We start from the raw sequence: 17,193 nt of genomic DNA, 5'->3' as shown, positions 1-17,193 counted from the left end.
CTACACCATAATATAATAGAAAATAGGAATCTAATGAGTTCAGTAAACATGACGCAGTCTTTTTTTCTCTTGAATGAATTTTTACGGTTTAATCACTATTTAATTATAAAATTTACATTATGAAATGACATAAAACAATTTTACTTTTATTTAGGCACAGTGTCACCTTAAATTTTTCACAAACTATGAAACATTTCAGCCAAATGACGTCCAGTACTAGACAAAGGCCTCCTCCAAAAATTTCCATAACAACCGATCCCGTGCTGCCCGCATCCAGGTACTTCCCGTGACCTTCATCAGATCATCGGTCCACCTAGTGAGGGGCCTGCCCACACTACGTCTTCCAAACCATGGGCTGAAACGATAAAAGATTTCCCCTTACAACCTGGAAACGTACAACGTGTTCTCGTAGTTAACCATAACGGGAAGTTGTCGATGCCGTCAGTCCTGCTGGCGTCTTTGGGTGGCACGATAGCTTTAGGCTTTTTTCATCCTTTGCTCCAGCATATCAGAAACGAATGACAATCATCATCATCATCATCATTTCAGCCACAGGACATCCACTATTGAACATAAGCCTCCCCCAATGATATCTACATCGCCCGGTTGGTAGCGGCCTGCATCCAGCGCTCTCTTCCTGCTATCTTTATGAGGTCGTCGGTCCACCTTGTGGGTAGACGTCCCACGTTACGTTCACATGGCCTCCACTCCAGAACCTTGCTGCCCCATCAGCTGTCAGTTCTGCGTACTATGTGCCCTGCCCATTGCCACTTCAGCTTGCTAATCCGTCGGGCTATGTCAGCGGCTTTAGTTCACTTATTGAGCTCTTCATTTCTGATTCGAAATATGCTCAATTTCAGTTTCTGTAACTCTTTTTGCGGGTCATCATCTGAAATCAATCAAGTAATATAATAACCCTTATTGCACAGTGACCCACATCAGGCACATACAAATAACATCCAAAATATGCGTTGATAGTAACTGATATCAAAAAATACTTATTTACCAATAAACTAGAAACAATAACTTACCCCTTTTATATTTTTTCGAACGAAAACATTGTAATTTTGACTTTTTTTCCCAAGAGTAAAACTTTACTAATAAACTTTTTCACAAACTGACCGGCTTTTTCGACTGCAAAACAGTTTATTGAGTGCAGCGCTTCCGTAGCAACAAATGTGAACTATTTTGTTATGTGCTATAGTGTGTAGTTACGGTACTTTCTAATAAATGGCAATAAATAGCATCGTGTTACGAAATATAGGCAATAATTTGGTATGTACCATATGTGTCCCACTATGCGCTGTAGGGTTAAATTCTGATAGTCAATGTTTCGTTAATTTCGGTTTATTGCTGGATGAAGGGAGAAGCGTATAAGGAAATTATTTATTTATTGCACCTAAAGGGTACGTGGCTTATGGAAACTCACGTAGTCACTTTTGAATAAAATATAATATATTGTAAAATCTCCTATTTTTACTACCTGACGTTCTCCTGACATCAACAACCCGGTTACCATCGCAACCGCCGTAGCCTATACCCGGCGCAAAGAGTTTTGCTTACCGCTACACTACCCCCCCACGAAGAAAGATAGCCCATGGCAAAAAAAACTAACTAAAAAAAACTTGGATCCACCATAAGAAAGAAAAAGAAAAAAAAAACTTATGAAACTGCGGGGACTTTAAACCTCACCTTACGGCCTGACCGAGTGGTATAAGCCTTCGTGATTGGTAGAGGAGGCACAATTGCGGCGGGTTGTGATGAATGAGGCGATGACGGTGGTGACGAAGATGGAGATGCTACAGACACCCGCGTGGATGATGCAATCGCAGATGGATCGACATCAATGAAAGCGGGCTTAACCCTATCCAAGCTTACAGAAACATTCCTCGTGCCGACATCAAGACTTATCGTTTTATCACCCCTTTTAAGTACCTTATGCGGACCAGAATATGGGCATTTTAAAGCAGGTCTGTTTGGAATATCATCCCTAAGGAACACATGGCTAGTCGTTGCCAGATCTTGTGATACAAATGTCTTCGGTTGACCGTGACGTACAGGTAAGCAAGGTTTCAGATCAGCCACATATTTCCGCAATTGTGCGACATAAGATTTAATATCTTCAACACGATCAGTCTTGGCATGCGAAACAAACTCCCCTGGTAAACGCAGTGGTTCCCCATACACCAATTCTGCCGCAGAAGTCTGTAAGTCCTCTTTCAACGCAGAACGCATACCTAATAAAACAACTGGAAGGCTATTGCACCAGGAATCGCCGTGACACATGAGAGCTGACTTTAGCTGTCGATGCATTCTCTCAACTAAGCCGTTAGCACAGGGGTGGTAACTAGTAGTGCGTATTCGATCTGCTGAGCAAAACCGCATCAAATCTTGGAAGAGAGCAGACTCAAACTGCCTCCCCTGGTCAGTTGTTACGACAGACGGAACACCGAAACGAGCAATCCACTCCCTAGTAAGAGTTTCAGCAACTACCTCGGCCGTTATGTTACTGATGGGCCAGGCCTCCGGCCAGCGCGTAAATCGATCAACGGCAGTAAGGCAGTACTGGAACCCTTTGCTAGGTGGAAGTGGGCCAATAATGTCAACGTGGATATGCTTGAACCGGCCGGAAGGAAGATCAAAGTCGCCAACAGGTGTTCGGGTATGTCTGCTAATCTTGCTACATTGACACTTGATGCAGGAACGAGCCCAATTCCGACAGTCCTTCTTCATACCAGGCCACACGTAACGTTCAGCCATCAGACGTGTAGATGCCCTTACGCCAGGATGACTTAAACCATGAAGCATCAAAAAACGCGCCTTACGAAAGTCAGGTGGCAAATAAGGCCTAGGCTTCCCAATTGAAGTATCGCATATAATCGGAACATCAGCGCCAGGAATATTCACTTTTTCAAGCTTCAGCGAAGAATTCGCTTCAAGTTCCGGAAGCTCTTCGTCAACAGATTGAGCCTTGGCTAATGCCACGTAATCACTTTCAAAATTAACGGCATCTACACGCGACAAAGCATCAGCCACTACGTTCTCCTCCCCTTTCACATGCACAACATCAGTTGTGAACTGTGAAATGAAGGACAGTTGGTTTAATTGCACAGGGGGTAACTTTTCACGCCGCTGTGCAAATGCGTAGATGAGTGGCTTATGGTCTGTGTAAATTGTTACGTGTTGCGTCTCTAACACGTGTCGAAAGTGTTGAACCGCTTCATAAACAGCTAGCAATTCTCTATAATAGGCTGGCCACTCACTTTGTCGGGCAGTGAGCTTTTTGCTAAAGAAAGCTAAAGGCTGCCACGTAGCGTGAACCTGCTGTTGGAGACAAGCTCCCACCTGTACAGATGACGCATCAGTAAACAGGCCTAAACGAGCATTGCAAACCGGATACACAAGCAATGTTGCGTTCTGCAAATGTTCTTTGCATTTCTCAAAGGCTAGTTTGAGTTCCAGTGTCCAAGGAACGGGGTTAGCGCCCTTAAGTTTGGTATTAGCTAGAACATTAATCAGAGGAGCTTGAAATGCAGCAGCTTGTGGAATGAAACGGCGGTAAAAATTTATCATGCCCAAGAAACGACGAAGACCTTGTACCGTCAATGGCAAAGGATAATCTCTTAAGGCCTCAATACGTTTTAATGGAGGGCGAATACCTTCTTTGGACACCTGATAACCTAGAAAGGTTACCTCAGGCGCACCAAACACACATTTAGACGTGTTGATAACCACACCATAATCAACAAGACGACGAAACAGGGTACGAAGATGCTGCGCATGCTGGACTGCATCCTTGGAGTACACAAGGATGTCATCAACATAAGGGAAGCAAAAATCGAGTCCTTTCACGACCTCGTCAATAAAACGCTGAAACGTTTGTCCAGCATTACGCAAACCAAAGGTCATGAAAGGAAACTCGAATAACCCAAAAGGAGTGGTTATGGCCGTCTTGCAAATATCTGCCTCGTTCACTGGAATTTGCTGGTACGCTTTCACCAGGTCTATAGTTGAAAATATAGTAGATCCTGATAGCGTGTTAGCAAAATCAGCAATGTGCCTCACAGGATATCGATCAGGCACCGTCCTGGCATTTAAAGCGCGAAAATCCCCACAAGGACGCCAACCATTTTCTCCTTTGCGCGCCATATGAAGAGGAGAAGACCACGGACTGCTTGAAGGACGTGCTGTCCCGCAGGCAACCATGTCATCAAACTCTCTTTTTGCCTCTAACAGCTTCTCCGGAGCTAGACGGCGTGGGCGACTCGAAACCGGAGGGCCTTCAGTTGTGATAATGTGGTGAACTGTAGAGTGTTTGACAACTCGCGGTAAGCCAGGTGGCTTAGTCAGATCTGGAAACTCGAGCAAAATCTCGGAAAATGGTGACTGATTAATGGACACCGCTCTAATACTGGCCTGTGAAGTCTTATCCACTGAAACAGCAGTCGAGCAATTAGTAGTTTCGTCTATTAGTCGTTTATTACGAAGGTCTGGTAATAGACTGTAATGCGCCAAGAAATCAGATCCAATTATTGGTATGCTGACATCGGCAATTACAAAGTTCCAATGAAAGACCCGGCGTAACCCTAGATTAAGGCGTAGAGTCACTGTGCCATAGGTCCTGATTGAGCTCCCATTAGCTGCACCTAACACAATATAATCTGAAGAGGAATGAGTTCCTCTTAGAAGACGACGCGGAAAGCAGCAGAGGTCAGAACCAGTATCGATCAAAAAACGACGCTTAGATGACTCATCAGTAACAAATAACCGGCGGCCGGGCTCTAGACAGTCAGATGCCGCCATCAATGACTGCCTATCTAGTTTTTTGCTTTATTGACATTTTCCTCCCAAGAACATGGAGAAATGCACCTGTGAGCCTTTTCACCGAAACGCTTATGAAATCTGCAAAGCCGCTTGTTAACACGCTCTGGAGACTTAGACGAAGATTGACCTCGCTGAATACTAGAGTTGCTAGAGCGTAGAGCCTCTACTTTTTCAGCCAACGCATCAATTCGCTGTACTAAACTTGTCAAAGTCGGCGTATTCGCTTCAACGGCATCCACGACAGATCCCATTATAGGTGGAGCTACCTCCATAACTTTATCAGCAATTTCAGCCACTTTACTGAGAGGTAAATCGACCTGCGCTGTCAAAATTACCTGGACGCTTTGTGGAAGGCGTCTTAACCACAACTCCCGCAAGAAATCATCATTAGGCATAACGTCGCCCGCTAGCGAGCGAAGGTGCCGCAGGAATTGTGATGGCTTTCTATCTCCCAGTTGCTCCTCGTCCAAAAGTTGACGAATCCGCTGCTCCCTCGAAGTCGATAACCGCTTCGTAAGCTCAGCCTTGAGACACTCGTACTTGTTTTCCTTTGGTGGGCTCGCAATTATATCTTCGATTTCACCAGCCACCCGGGTGTCTAACATGGAAATGACATGACTGTATTTGGTGATGTCCTGAGTAATACCAGCTATGTGAAATTGTGCCTCAACTAAACCGAACCACGTAGTAGGCTTGTCGGCCCAAAAGGGTGGCAATTTAACCGACACGGCAGATACATGTGAAGCTTGTGATGGGCACTGCAAGGAATCAAGCTTGGTTTTTAATTCAGAAATCTGACGTTCCAAATCCTGTGTCGACATGTTAATGCACTATATTAAAAAAATAAACCTCAAGACGAACATAAATTATAGAAAAAAACGGTGAAGGGGTAGCGGTGCTAAAACAACATTTGCAAAGCCAATAAAAAACAAAATGCACCCTGTATAGCTACGGCTCACAATATTCCAACTAGACCTGAATTTTAAAGATAACCACCCTATATAAACAACTGTACACAATTACACAAAATTATTTACATTAATATAGTTAATTAAATATTGTAATATAAATAAAAAAAAAAACACTCAAAAACTTGCAATCTGTCGCGTTGTCCAGCAAACAGGTAGGTGCTCAGCATTCACAAGGCAGGTGAACGCCTCTTCCCTCTGTGGTGAACGCGGCGTGGTGTGTCAACCCGGAACACGGAGCACGGAGCAAGCAACACGGAACAAATTGTGTGTCAACTTCTAGGTGTGAGTTCGGGCACGGGGTGATGCGGTTCCAAAATGAAGTTGGAACTCGTTACTCGACCCTTGGTCGGGAATTCAGGTCTGAGGTGTAAAAGTAGTCCTTGTCCGTTGCAGCAATTAAGCAGTACAGTTGTAGACAAATTGGACGAAAATCGGGGTCACCAATAAAGGGTACGTGGCTTATGGAAACTCACGTAGTCACTTTTGAATAAAATATAATATATTGTAAAATCTCCTATTTTTACTACCTGACGTTCTCCTGACATCAACAACCCGGTTACCATCGCAACCGCCGTAGCCTATACCCGGCGCAAAGAGTTTTGCTTACCGCTACAGCACCTAATCTCCCGTTACCCTTGAGTAAGTATTATCAACGATGACGTGGCTCTTTGTTTTTGAGTTCTTGAGAGAATTTAAAGTGTTTATTTATTTTTTCTGCACTCATGCACGTTAATGAACATGATAGTTAATAACTATTTTGACCATAATAATTAACACTTCATTTTCTTGCCAACTTGTAGCCCACGAGTAAGTTAATATCGTCGGTCATATCTAAAAGCTGTCGATACTTACATATTTCATTCATTATTATCTTAATAAAACTAAAGCTTTTGTTGTTGTTAATAAAACACGGATTATTTTTTATTTAATTTAATATCTTAAACATAAATGAAAAGGTACATTTTAACACTTAACTTCGAATTAATGTTTAACATTAATTTATTTCTATACAATTATCTAGAATTTCATAATTATTTATTCTAATAAATCTATATCACAATATGTACAACGGAATGTTGATTGTCGTGGTGAGCGAACTGTCAATATGGCCGCCAGACTTCTTGGCTGCTGGGGCCGTAGAGGGCGTGCTTGGCTTCTTCTCCGGTGTCGCAGGTTTGTACGAGGCCCGACGTTTCTCCGGCGCCTTGGAGTTCAGTGGTGATAGAGATGCCTCCGTCGATGTCGCTTATTTTGATCTCGCTGGGAATGTACTGCTCAAGGCTGTGTTTGTCAGCAGAGCTGTGTAGGTGTACGTGTATTTGGTTTTGGTTGACAGTCGAGTATAGGTTTGGGAGGATCATTTGGGGATTGGGGTTGATGTAGGGAGTATGTGATTGGAGGCAGGCTGGGTTGTTGTTTATGTTGTTGTATTGGTAGTTGTTGTAGTTGTACGTGTTGGTGGGCCAGGAGTTGTAGTAGTTAGCGTCGTATCGCTGGGCGGGGACTGGGGCCGGCGTGTTCAGTTCAGTGAGGGCCGGGCCCCCGGGACTGCCCTTGACGAAGCCGGTGCCTCCGGTCTGGAAGCCGCCGTAGTCCGTGTGCCCCAGAGGAAGCTCAGGAGGCAGCACTGGAAAGAAACGTATTTAATTATTAGTCTGCTATTATTTGTATCTTCATCTTACTCTTATATCGTTGAAGAAACAACAAGAGTATCGACTGGTTGGTTCATTCATTGGTGCCAAAAAGATTTTCGGTGTTGCAGTTGCAGTTCGTTGAGAAATTTAAATATTATGGACTGATCTTTTCCCTGATAGTACTTAGTTAGGTACATCTTATTTCTACTCGCATATTAAGTGCTTGTTTCCTCAAGTTGTTATATATTCAAATATTTTACGATTGTAACAAGTTAAGCTTATTTTTGTTTATAAACATTATAATATACAGTGTGAGTCACGTTAAAGTGTACATATGAAAATATATGAAACTAGACCTATTTTTATCGACAAAAAAGAGGTCAAAATTTTTTTGAGATTTTTTTTTAATTTTTATAGAATTTTTTTTCTTCCAATTACTTATTGTAAAGAAAACGTAATAACTTTTAAACTAAGCGGAATATCCTGATAAAATAAAAACAGTAATAATGCTAAATAACAGGCAATACTAAAAAAATACATAAAATACACAAAAATGCCAACAAATAATATAAAATGATACTTTTTGAAAAAATTCTGCTTTTAAATTCGTGTTTTTTTGGTTATTTCATAAATTTCTCCAAAAAATGCCCCTATAACAGGTGGTTTTTATTACTTTGTATTATTCTCTATCGTATTATCTTTGTAAAACCAAAAATTGCATGTCTCTATCCCTATCACAACATTTGCTATGATCGTTTGAACAAAGGCCTGCCACTACATTATTCTCCGCTACAGGTAGAGATAATTTTAATTTTAACTAAAATGCTTATTTTCCTTCGAAATCTTTTGTTTTTATTTTAAATCTAACTTTTCTTTATCCAAATTACAAATTTAGAGCCATTTTCAGTTTCGTTGTTAACGAAGCGTTGAATGGCGCGCCCGGAGAGGCTTAGTTCAAACGATCATTGCAAACGTTGTGATAGGGATACAGACATGCAATTTTTGGTTTTACGAAGGTAATACGATAAAAAATAATACAAAGTAATAAAAACCACCGGTTATAGGGGCATTTTTTGGAGAAATTTATCAAATAACAAAAAAAAACACGAATTTAAAAGCAGATTTTTTTCAAAAAGTATCACTTTTTAATAAATGTTGGCCTTTTTTGTGTTTTTTATGTATTTTTTTAGTAACGCCTGTTATTTAGCATTATTACTGATTTTATTTTATCAGGATATACCGCTTAGTTTAAAAGTTATTACGTTTTCTTTACAATAAGTATTTGGAAGAAAAAAAAATCTATAAAAAATTAAAAAAAAAATCTCAAAAAAATTTTGACCTCCTTTTTGTCGATAAAAATAGGTCTAGTTTCATCTATTTTCATATGTACACTTTAACGTGACTCACACTGTATAATGGAATCCCATTGTTGGACTAAAAGTCTATCTGTATTATATCCCATTGAAGGTTTTTTCTTAATTTTATTTGTTTTCATGCTTGGTCTAAATGTCTATCTAAACAAACCGAAAAATATCCGTAGTCTTTTATTATCAGACTGATGCCTCTATGGTGACACGTAAGTAATATTGTTGTTTAAATTGTTACAAAATAGTAAATTAAGTAGATAAACTGCGTGATTTAACCATAAAAGTGAACTGCAATTATGAACACAGTTAGGTACATATATTCCTTTATTTCGTATACACCTACCATTACATCGAAATATGTACTAGAATATTGAATATTTAGCAATACAGTTTACCTCCAATTGGGAACTTATCATGTGGTAAACCGCTACATTACGGTTACGAATTGAGGAAATTTGTTTATCATAAATTCACTATTATTAATAAGTCCCATTTGACTAATAGGTAACAGGGAAATTTTACGGAATATAAACAAAATTCGTTACGTTCGTTACGGAATAAAAACAAATGTTTTTAAAATTAATCTGATGTCTAATATTGTCCCACAATTATTTTTTCATAGACAGGTGTTTTTATTCATTAGGTATTCCGAATTGTAAGAAGTATTTTGTTTTAAGTAGTTTTAAAATTCTAATTAAAAATAACTTACTACAGAGTTCGGTATTGCAGTGTTCCGAGCTTCCGAGATAAGATTAGGTAGCTACTGTTTGTTTCTAGCCAACCGTCTATCTCAAGTAAACTTACTTCGCCCGTTTCGCGATTGAAAAATACGCCAGATGGCAATACGTAGACGCGAGGTCCAAATGCTGATTTTTCAATCGCGAAAACCCTCATTGTAATGATAGCTCAGAACTGTAATTATTTTCAATTAAAACATCTTCTTCTTATCGTGTCGACAACAAACCTACACAGTGTCAGCCCAAAACTCCATAATATCTCCATAATTCAAAACATAGTATTTTATGTGTAATGTCATAAATAAGTTGGCTAAAACTTTAACAGATAAAAAAGCATTCTAGGTTTTCATTATCACTTTTACACTTGTGGCAAAACCCCTATTACAACAAGCTTATGATGACACAGTGCTTCACTTTACCTGCAGGGATATGTATGGTGGGGTCGGGTTTGTAGTAGGCCGGCTGCAGGGGTCCGTAGGCCGGGTACACCGTGGCGGACGAAGGATACCCCGTGTTCCACTCGCTAGCACCCAAAATGTTGCCGCTGGTTTCTGTAAAAGACGTTGGTGAATTAAAAACGAGCTTACAAATATTATTTCAGCTTCAAGATTGGTAGGTAGGTCTAATCGGCCATTCTCAGATGAGCTAGTTTTTGCGTGTCCGGGCTGTTAAATCGTTTAAAATGACAAATTAGAGACATGCAAGTATTTTTATATGTTACTTAACAACCCTATCCAGTTGTGCATTAAATCATAGGCCTCTATTTTAAGTATTTGTGACTTAATTAATTTCATGAACCTCTAATTACCGTTACGCGTCCGCACACCGACTTAATGTTAAAAGTTGGCTGTAATTTTTATGTCGTGTAGATTTGGTTCACTCCATTCAACATTTTAAAGAGTACAAAAGATTGTCTTATGCATAGCAAAATATCTATTCAATAGAACCATTCTGTAAATAATTAGAATTAAAAAACTGCTTGTCCGAGCGAAAGTCCTAATTCCCGTGACGTTTTCTGTTTTTGGGCACACAAGCCTAAATAATAATATTTGACACATCATTTACGCGCGCAGCGCGAGCCCTTAGTTAGTTCTAAGACCTGTTAGCAAGTAGACGTCTATTGCGTTGGCGTACCGTCGATGAATTGCGTAAGAGTATAATTACCATATCTTTGGTTTTCAATTTTTCTACTTACCATGTCCTTATTTTTATACTCGATTTTTGAAGGTAGATCCACGTTGTTAATTTAAATAGAATCAGTACTTTGGCCTTCATACATTGTAGTAAGACAGTATTTGCATACGCTGCAGATTTTGGAAATTTTGAAGAAAAACTATCGTTTTATAATTTCCATGTACTAATTACCATATATTCATAATCACCGTTGTATGAAATTATTACCTACAAATTGCACTCACGATTGAATAAGTATGATGATAAAATATGAAATATACCTAGACTTTTGCATAACAACTTTACGGACTTCTTCTTCGAATCTGACATCAAAATTTTGAAAAGCTTTCGTTAGAGTAACCTCGAAATAGATTCGATTTCATGACTAATGTTCAGCTTCAGCTGCTGCATGGCTGTTGGATTTTAGAGTATATTTTAACCCCTAAGGTAACCCCACAAAAAGAAGTTAGCTGGAGTGAAATCGGGGCTTCTTGATGGCCAGGAGATGTCACCCCTGCGTGAAACATGTCTCGTACCAGATACTTATTTTTACTATTAATATCATTGATATTTACATGTTAAATCATTAATTAATTTTAATATAATACCATTAAAATCGATCCATATTACCTTTGCCCTAAGAAGATGAGATTGTCCAACAGTAACACTTACCTGGCGTGATCACATTAAGAACAAAAAGGAACAAATCAACAGATAATGGGACTTTTCAAGACAAGAGTGTATATTCACTTTGTACCATCCTAGACTGCATCCTAACTGCTTTGTTATGCATAGAAAAAACTTTGTGATATGCAATGGATACTGGGCAGAAGAAGCTTGGAGAACAAACTATATACAAATGCATCCTAAGACCCATGTAGACATATGGCATCGACCCAGCCTCGCAAATGTAGAAATACTTTAACGTTTTAAAAATAAAGTATTAAAAATCTTGAGCTGTGCACCTTGGTTTACAAAGTCCACTGAAGTGATACCAAACGTCAAATAGGGTGTAGAAAATTCCTGTAAAGCTTACAAACAAAGGCTAGACCGTCATGAAATCTATTTGCTGCATCCCTTCTAAATTCTGAGAATTCTGCATTCAGGCTCAGGAGAAAGCGAATAGCATCAATCTGAATGACAAATCATGGGATATGCAGAGCTGGAACTGTCATTATTACAAATTCAATTTAATCTGATGATGGGTGATAGCTGATCGCAGAAAGATTAAAAAGAGGAAAAATCACTTGTATCATTAATTACTTTTTCAATATATGCATATCCGAAAAGTCTAATTTGTCAGACTTCCTGATCCATTATCTGTACGTTAAATCGTTTGTACCACATTTAAATCAAATAAATGATGATTAAGATTCTGATTCAGCTAAATGCTCTCATTTGAAATGTGACCCGTAGCCCCTTCTTGTTGAAACTAAGTGTTCCTGTTATAGCCTCGATTCTTGCAGTATACTGAAAATATCTTGATACAATAAATAATAGAAATTAATGTTTTTATTTTTGCAAAGGGTTATTAAGTGTACCTTCAGCGTTTTTTATGACGCTATATATTTGTGTACAAATTTATCAATGCAAGATGTTTTTTTTACTATTTTACATATCTTTTCTAATTACCGTTAGATTAAGTATAAGCCTTATCTAATTACCGTGACCATAAAATTTTTGGATCTCATTTACGCGAAAACCGCTTTGAATAATTTGACGCCTTTAAGATTGTTAAATTTGTACTTTTCATGTGTTTTATATTTAAATGCATTTAAGTCAATTAAGCCAATTTTCAAAAATGATATGGTAATTAGGCTGAGAACGCCTGATCGTGAGAATGACCGTAATGAGTAAGATTATACACGATACCAGTTTTCCGAATAGTATTTTTTGATTTCGTCAACATATTAACTGACTTATTCTTAAAAATCCACAGTTCTATTGTTTAAAAAAATGTAAGTTTATACTTTGATTCCCAACGCAGTGCCGGATTAAGCCAGCGCGGGGCCTGTAGCAAATTTCTATCAAGGGGCCCTTGGTTTGCTTTAGGTTCTCAAGTTTAGGGTATTAAATGAAACAAAACTGTTATCTACAAATGAACTTTTCTTGATTTAATGTGGGCAAATTTAGAGATAACACTTTCAATATCAACTTCTTTAAGGAAATCATGCTCTACGAGTATATTCAACAAAGTAAGATGATTAAGACGTTCTTGTCCCATCGTGTTCCTTAATTAATTTTTAATACGTTTTAATGTTGAAAAAGAACGTTTCATGAGAGACATGTAAATTTTCTAAGTTTGGAAAACACGATTCTAAAGAATTATTTATTAAAAGTTTATAAAATTGCTGCTCCAGAGGCTTCTGTTTCTTGCTGTCAATAAGAGTAGCCACATCTGTTTTAAGATCAAGTTAGTCAAGTAAGTCAAGAAATCTGTTTTCAGAAGCTCTGCAAACTGCACTAATTCGCCACCTAGGCTGTTCTCCAAATCAATTAACACACTGACAGTAGTTTCACAGTTCATTTATGAAAACCTTTTATATTATGTTCGCAAAAATATAGAGCAATTCACGAAAAAGAGCGATTTGCATAACTTTAATACAAGAAACAAAAATAAACTTGCCGTTCCAAATTTCTAGGCCAGTAGAATTAGATTTTGAATCGGAAATAATTCCTACAAAAGATTTTATTGCTTTAATGGCTTCATTGGTTGCCCATTAAGACTCTACTAGGTTTTCGACTTCGACGGAGTTGTGCTTAAGTGGTGGGGGCCTCCGAAAGGGGCGTTTTTTCGGTTTTCCGGTTATACCGCGTAAAGGACTTACCGTATCGAAAAGTGGTCTTCAGGACGGTTAAAGGGCACTTAATTCTGCATTGAATAAGACCAAACTCATATGTTTTGGACAAACCGTTCTCGTGCTTATCTTCGACAAAGTAGAAAATGTACGTATAATTAATAACCCTCTCTATGTCCAATAGCTCGTCACCCGCAGGCTCCCAAGCCTTGTAAAGGGCCGCCTTAACCAGCTTATCCCTGTCAAGGCTCGCGAGTTGGATTCGCTTATCCTTGTTCGTCCCAGCCGATCCTTAACTGCGGTTGCTGCACCTCTTCCTTGCACTCTCCTGAACGACTCTGTGTTATCTACTATGGCTGCCCCTCTTCCTTGTACCCTCCTGTACGACTGTATTGCTTAGCCGTATGCCTGGTCCAAGGTTCGACGCCAAAAATCAACAACAACAAGTTCATATTAAAACGCTGAAGAGTTTTTTGTTTGTTTGTTTGACCGCGCTAATCTCAGGAATTAGTTGTTTGATTTAAATAATTATTATTGTGTTGAATCCCAACTAATATTATAAATGCGAAAGTAACTCTGTCTGTCTGTCTGTCTGTTACGCTTTCCCGCTTAAACCTCGCAACCGATTTTGATGAAATTTGGCATAGAGATAGTTTGAGTCCCGGGAAAGAACATAGGATAGTTTTTATCCCGGTTTTTGAAACAGGGACGCGCGCGATAAAGTTTTTCTGTGACAGACAAAATTCCACGCGGGCGAAGCCGCGGGCGGAAAGCTAGTAGCTCATAAATTGAGAAAGGCTATAGGATACATACAATCATCATCATCATCATTTCAGCCACAGGACGTCCACTGCTGAACATAGGCCTCCCCCAATGACTTCCACATCGCACGGTTGGTAGCGGCCTGCATCCAGCGCCTTCCCGCTACCTTTATCAGGTCGTCGGTCCACCTTGTGGGTGGACGTCCCACGCTGCGTTTTCCGGTACGTGGCCTCCATTCCAGAACCTTGCTGCCCCATCGGCCGTCAGTTCTGCGTACTATGTGCCCTGCCCACTGCCACTTCATACATACAATCACTCTACGACTAACAGAGGCGAAGCAGTAAAGAAAAATGTTGCAAGCACGGGAAATAGTATTTAAACTATTTTCACGCGTATGAAGTTGATTTTGGGGCATCGAACCTTGGACCAGGCATACGGCTAAGCAATACAGTCGTACAGGAGGGTACAAGGAAGAGGGGGAACCATAGTAGATAACACAGTGACGTTCAGGAGAGTGCAAGGAAGAGGTGCAGCAACCGCAGTTAAGGATCGGCTGGGACGAACAAGGATAGGCGAATCCAACTCGCGAGCCCTGACAGGGATACGCTGGTTAAGGTGGCCCTTTATAAGGCTTGGGAGCCTGCGGGTGACGAGCTATTGGACGTAGAGAGGGTTATTAACTAAACGTAAATTTTCTACTTTGTCGAAGATAAGCACGTGAACGGTTTGTCCAAAACATAATGAATTTGGTCTTATTCAATGCAGGATTAAGTACCCTTCAACCGTCATGAAGACCACTTTTCGATAGGGTAAGTCCTTTACGCAGTATAACCGGAAAACCGAAAAAACGCCCCTTTCTGGGGCCCCCACCACTTAAGCACAACTCCGTCGAAGTCGAAAACCTAGGAGAGTCTTTATGGGCAACCAATGAAGCCATTAAAGCAATAAAATCTTTTGTAGAAATTATTTCCGATTTAATTCATTTTTGTGTTTAATTCTACTGGCCTATTCAGACTGCATAAGATTGGTAATTCATTTATGGGAAAATGTATTAAATTCTTTAATAAATTACCACAAACTGTTGTAGAACTACCCATTGACCATTCATAAATTCAAAGCACATATTAAAAGTACCTTAATGAAAAAGGGCTACTATAAAGTCGATGATTATTAAAAGATAAAAATGTTTGGGATGCGTTACTGCCTAGCTCGCATAAATATTTATAGTTAACTTTGTACATTTTAAAGCCTGTAAACCTTTGAAAAAGAGGCAGACAATAGTGACTGAGTTTCTTGCGCTGCTTCTTCTCAGCACTGGCCCATTTATTGTCCTGAAGCAGTGGTAGGGTTAATACCGGGACGTGTAAAAGTGCTTTTTTTAAGCCTATTCAATGTATAAATGAGTTTTATCGATTATAATGAAACATTAGAACATTCACGTTAAAAAGTTCGTAAAATACCTACCTACTTATTTTTATGATTTAACGTGATGAAATAGAGTTTTAGATTTTCAAGTGAAAGTAAAGCATAGCCTAAGCGCTTCGCGTTTAAGGCATGCAAGATATTTTACGCTCCTATCTAAATTAATGATTTTTTTATTTCGGTCAGACAGGCGTTGGAGCGCGGGGCCCCCAAATTCGCGGGGCCCGTAGCATTTGCTACTCTTGCTACGTGGCTAATCCGGCACTGTCCCAACGGATCCACCCACGACATAAATAATCAAAAGCATTTTTTATAAGAAAATTTTAAAATTTCATGAAGAAGAACAATAGAGTCATGGACCTTTCGGAAAAAGCTGTAGTTTTTCTAGGTATGCTTATTTTCTTATTGTCTGAAGTCACGTTGCAGTAAGTATACATTTTCTTTCTTACAACATAGGTACTTACTTACAAAGTTCGTATGATTTGTGATGTATCATCTCTAATAATGTGAAGTTTGGTTGAGATCAAATGCCAGACTTGGGCTGACATAGATAAATCAGCAATAATTAATTTAAATCATTTGCGAGGATCATCTCAAAATCAGATTATTGTAATCGTCGTCGCCAAACAATCTTTGTTAAACAAGTACTTGGCATGCCAGTCACGTGTGCGGAACCCTGCGCGTACGCACTGGGATTGCCAGCTGATTCACTCCTTTAAGGCTGTAAATCAACGAAACTGGGGTCACGTAGTCGAAATTATGAATACAATCGTAATTCAACCTCGATTTAGTATGACTGTACCTATATGAGTGAAAGTGCTAAGCCTTTTGGGTCAGTGCCAACTTTTTAAACCAATGTCATTGACTTTTATAGTGTCACGTCTACATGTCAAATTGTCTTTTGTTTAAATTTATTTTAATTAATAATTAATATTAGCATGACCATGTTAGGTATTCTGTGGATTTGCATTAGCGTTGCAGGTCCAGTCTTCCTTCAGTCTTAATCGCGCATACTCGTACGTACCTATCAAAATAGTAGGTACTTAACCTTCATATTTGACTCCTAATGTAAGGCAATAAGTATTTAATATAAAACATAGTAGTAACAGGCCATTGCCTCAAAGCCTACGGTTCAGTCTTTTAAGCGTAGCAGGGCTGTAACTGTAATTGCCATGAAAGTACCATGATTTGTATGCTGAAATGCATGCATTATAAAAAGTAAAATATTTTATATAATAACATAAATTGTCTTAACCCTTCAAGTCTCGCGTATCGAGTCACAATAGAAAATTGGTTTTATTGTCACATCATTGTTATTTTCACATATTTGAAAAGGGTATCAAGTAGTAACTAAATTCCATTGCATAACATGCAATTTCCTTCTTTAGTTTCGGGTAGAGTTAGTTTATGTTGGGAAAATCGGGAAAATTCTTCAAAACATTTTCAAGCGCACGTAGCGCAAGGCTTTTTCTCTAATAAAATTTAAGGTGCCAGTTACTATGAGC

At 39.2% G+C, this 17,193-nt stretch overlaps 1 protein-coding gene across 1 annotated transcript in view; it reads right to left on the bottom strand.

Moving 5' to 3' along the window:
- Window positions 1-6,757: 6,757 nt before the first annotated feature.
- The window catches only part of LOC135078941 (protein lozenge-like), a 53,669-nt gene continuing 43,233 nt past the window's right edge, over window positions 6,758-17,193 (bottom strand). Inside the window, exons 5-6 of the mRNA XM_063973543.1 lie at window positions 9,953-10,084; window positions 6,758-7,422 (exon numbers count right to left, since the gene is read on the bottom strand). Of these exons, the coding sequence (XP_063829613.1) occupies window positions 6,896-7,422; window positions 9,953-10,084 (659 nt within the window). The 3' untranslated portion in view covers window positions 6,758-6,895. The remainder of the gene's footprint in view (window positions 7,423-9,952; window positions 10,085-17,193) is intronic.

The sequence above is a fragment of the Ostrinia nubilalis genome, chromosome 15, assembly GCF_963855985.1.
Source record: "Ostrinia nubilalis chromosome 15, ilOstNubi1.1, whole genome shotgun sequence".
NCBI lineage: Eukaryota > Metazoa > Arthropoda > Insecta > Lepidoptera > Crambidae > Ostrinia > Ostrinia nubilalis.
The sequence above is the reverse complement of the archived record's forward strand: the minus strand, read 5'-3'. Positions and strand labels throughout refer to the sequence as shown.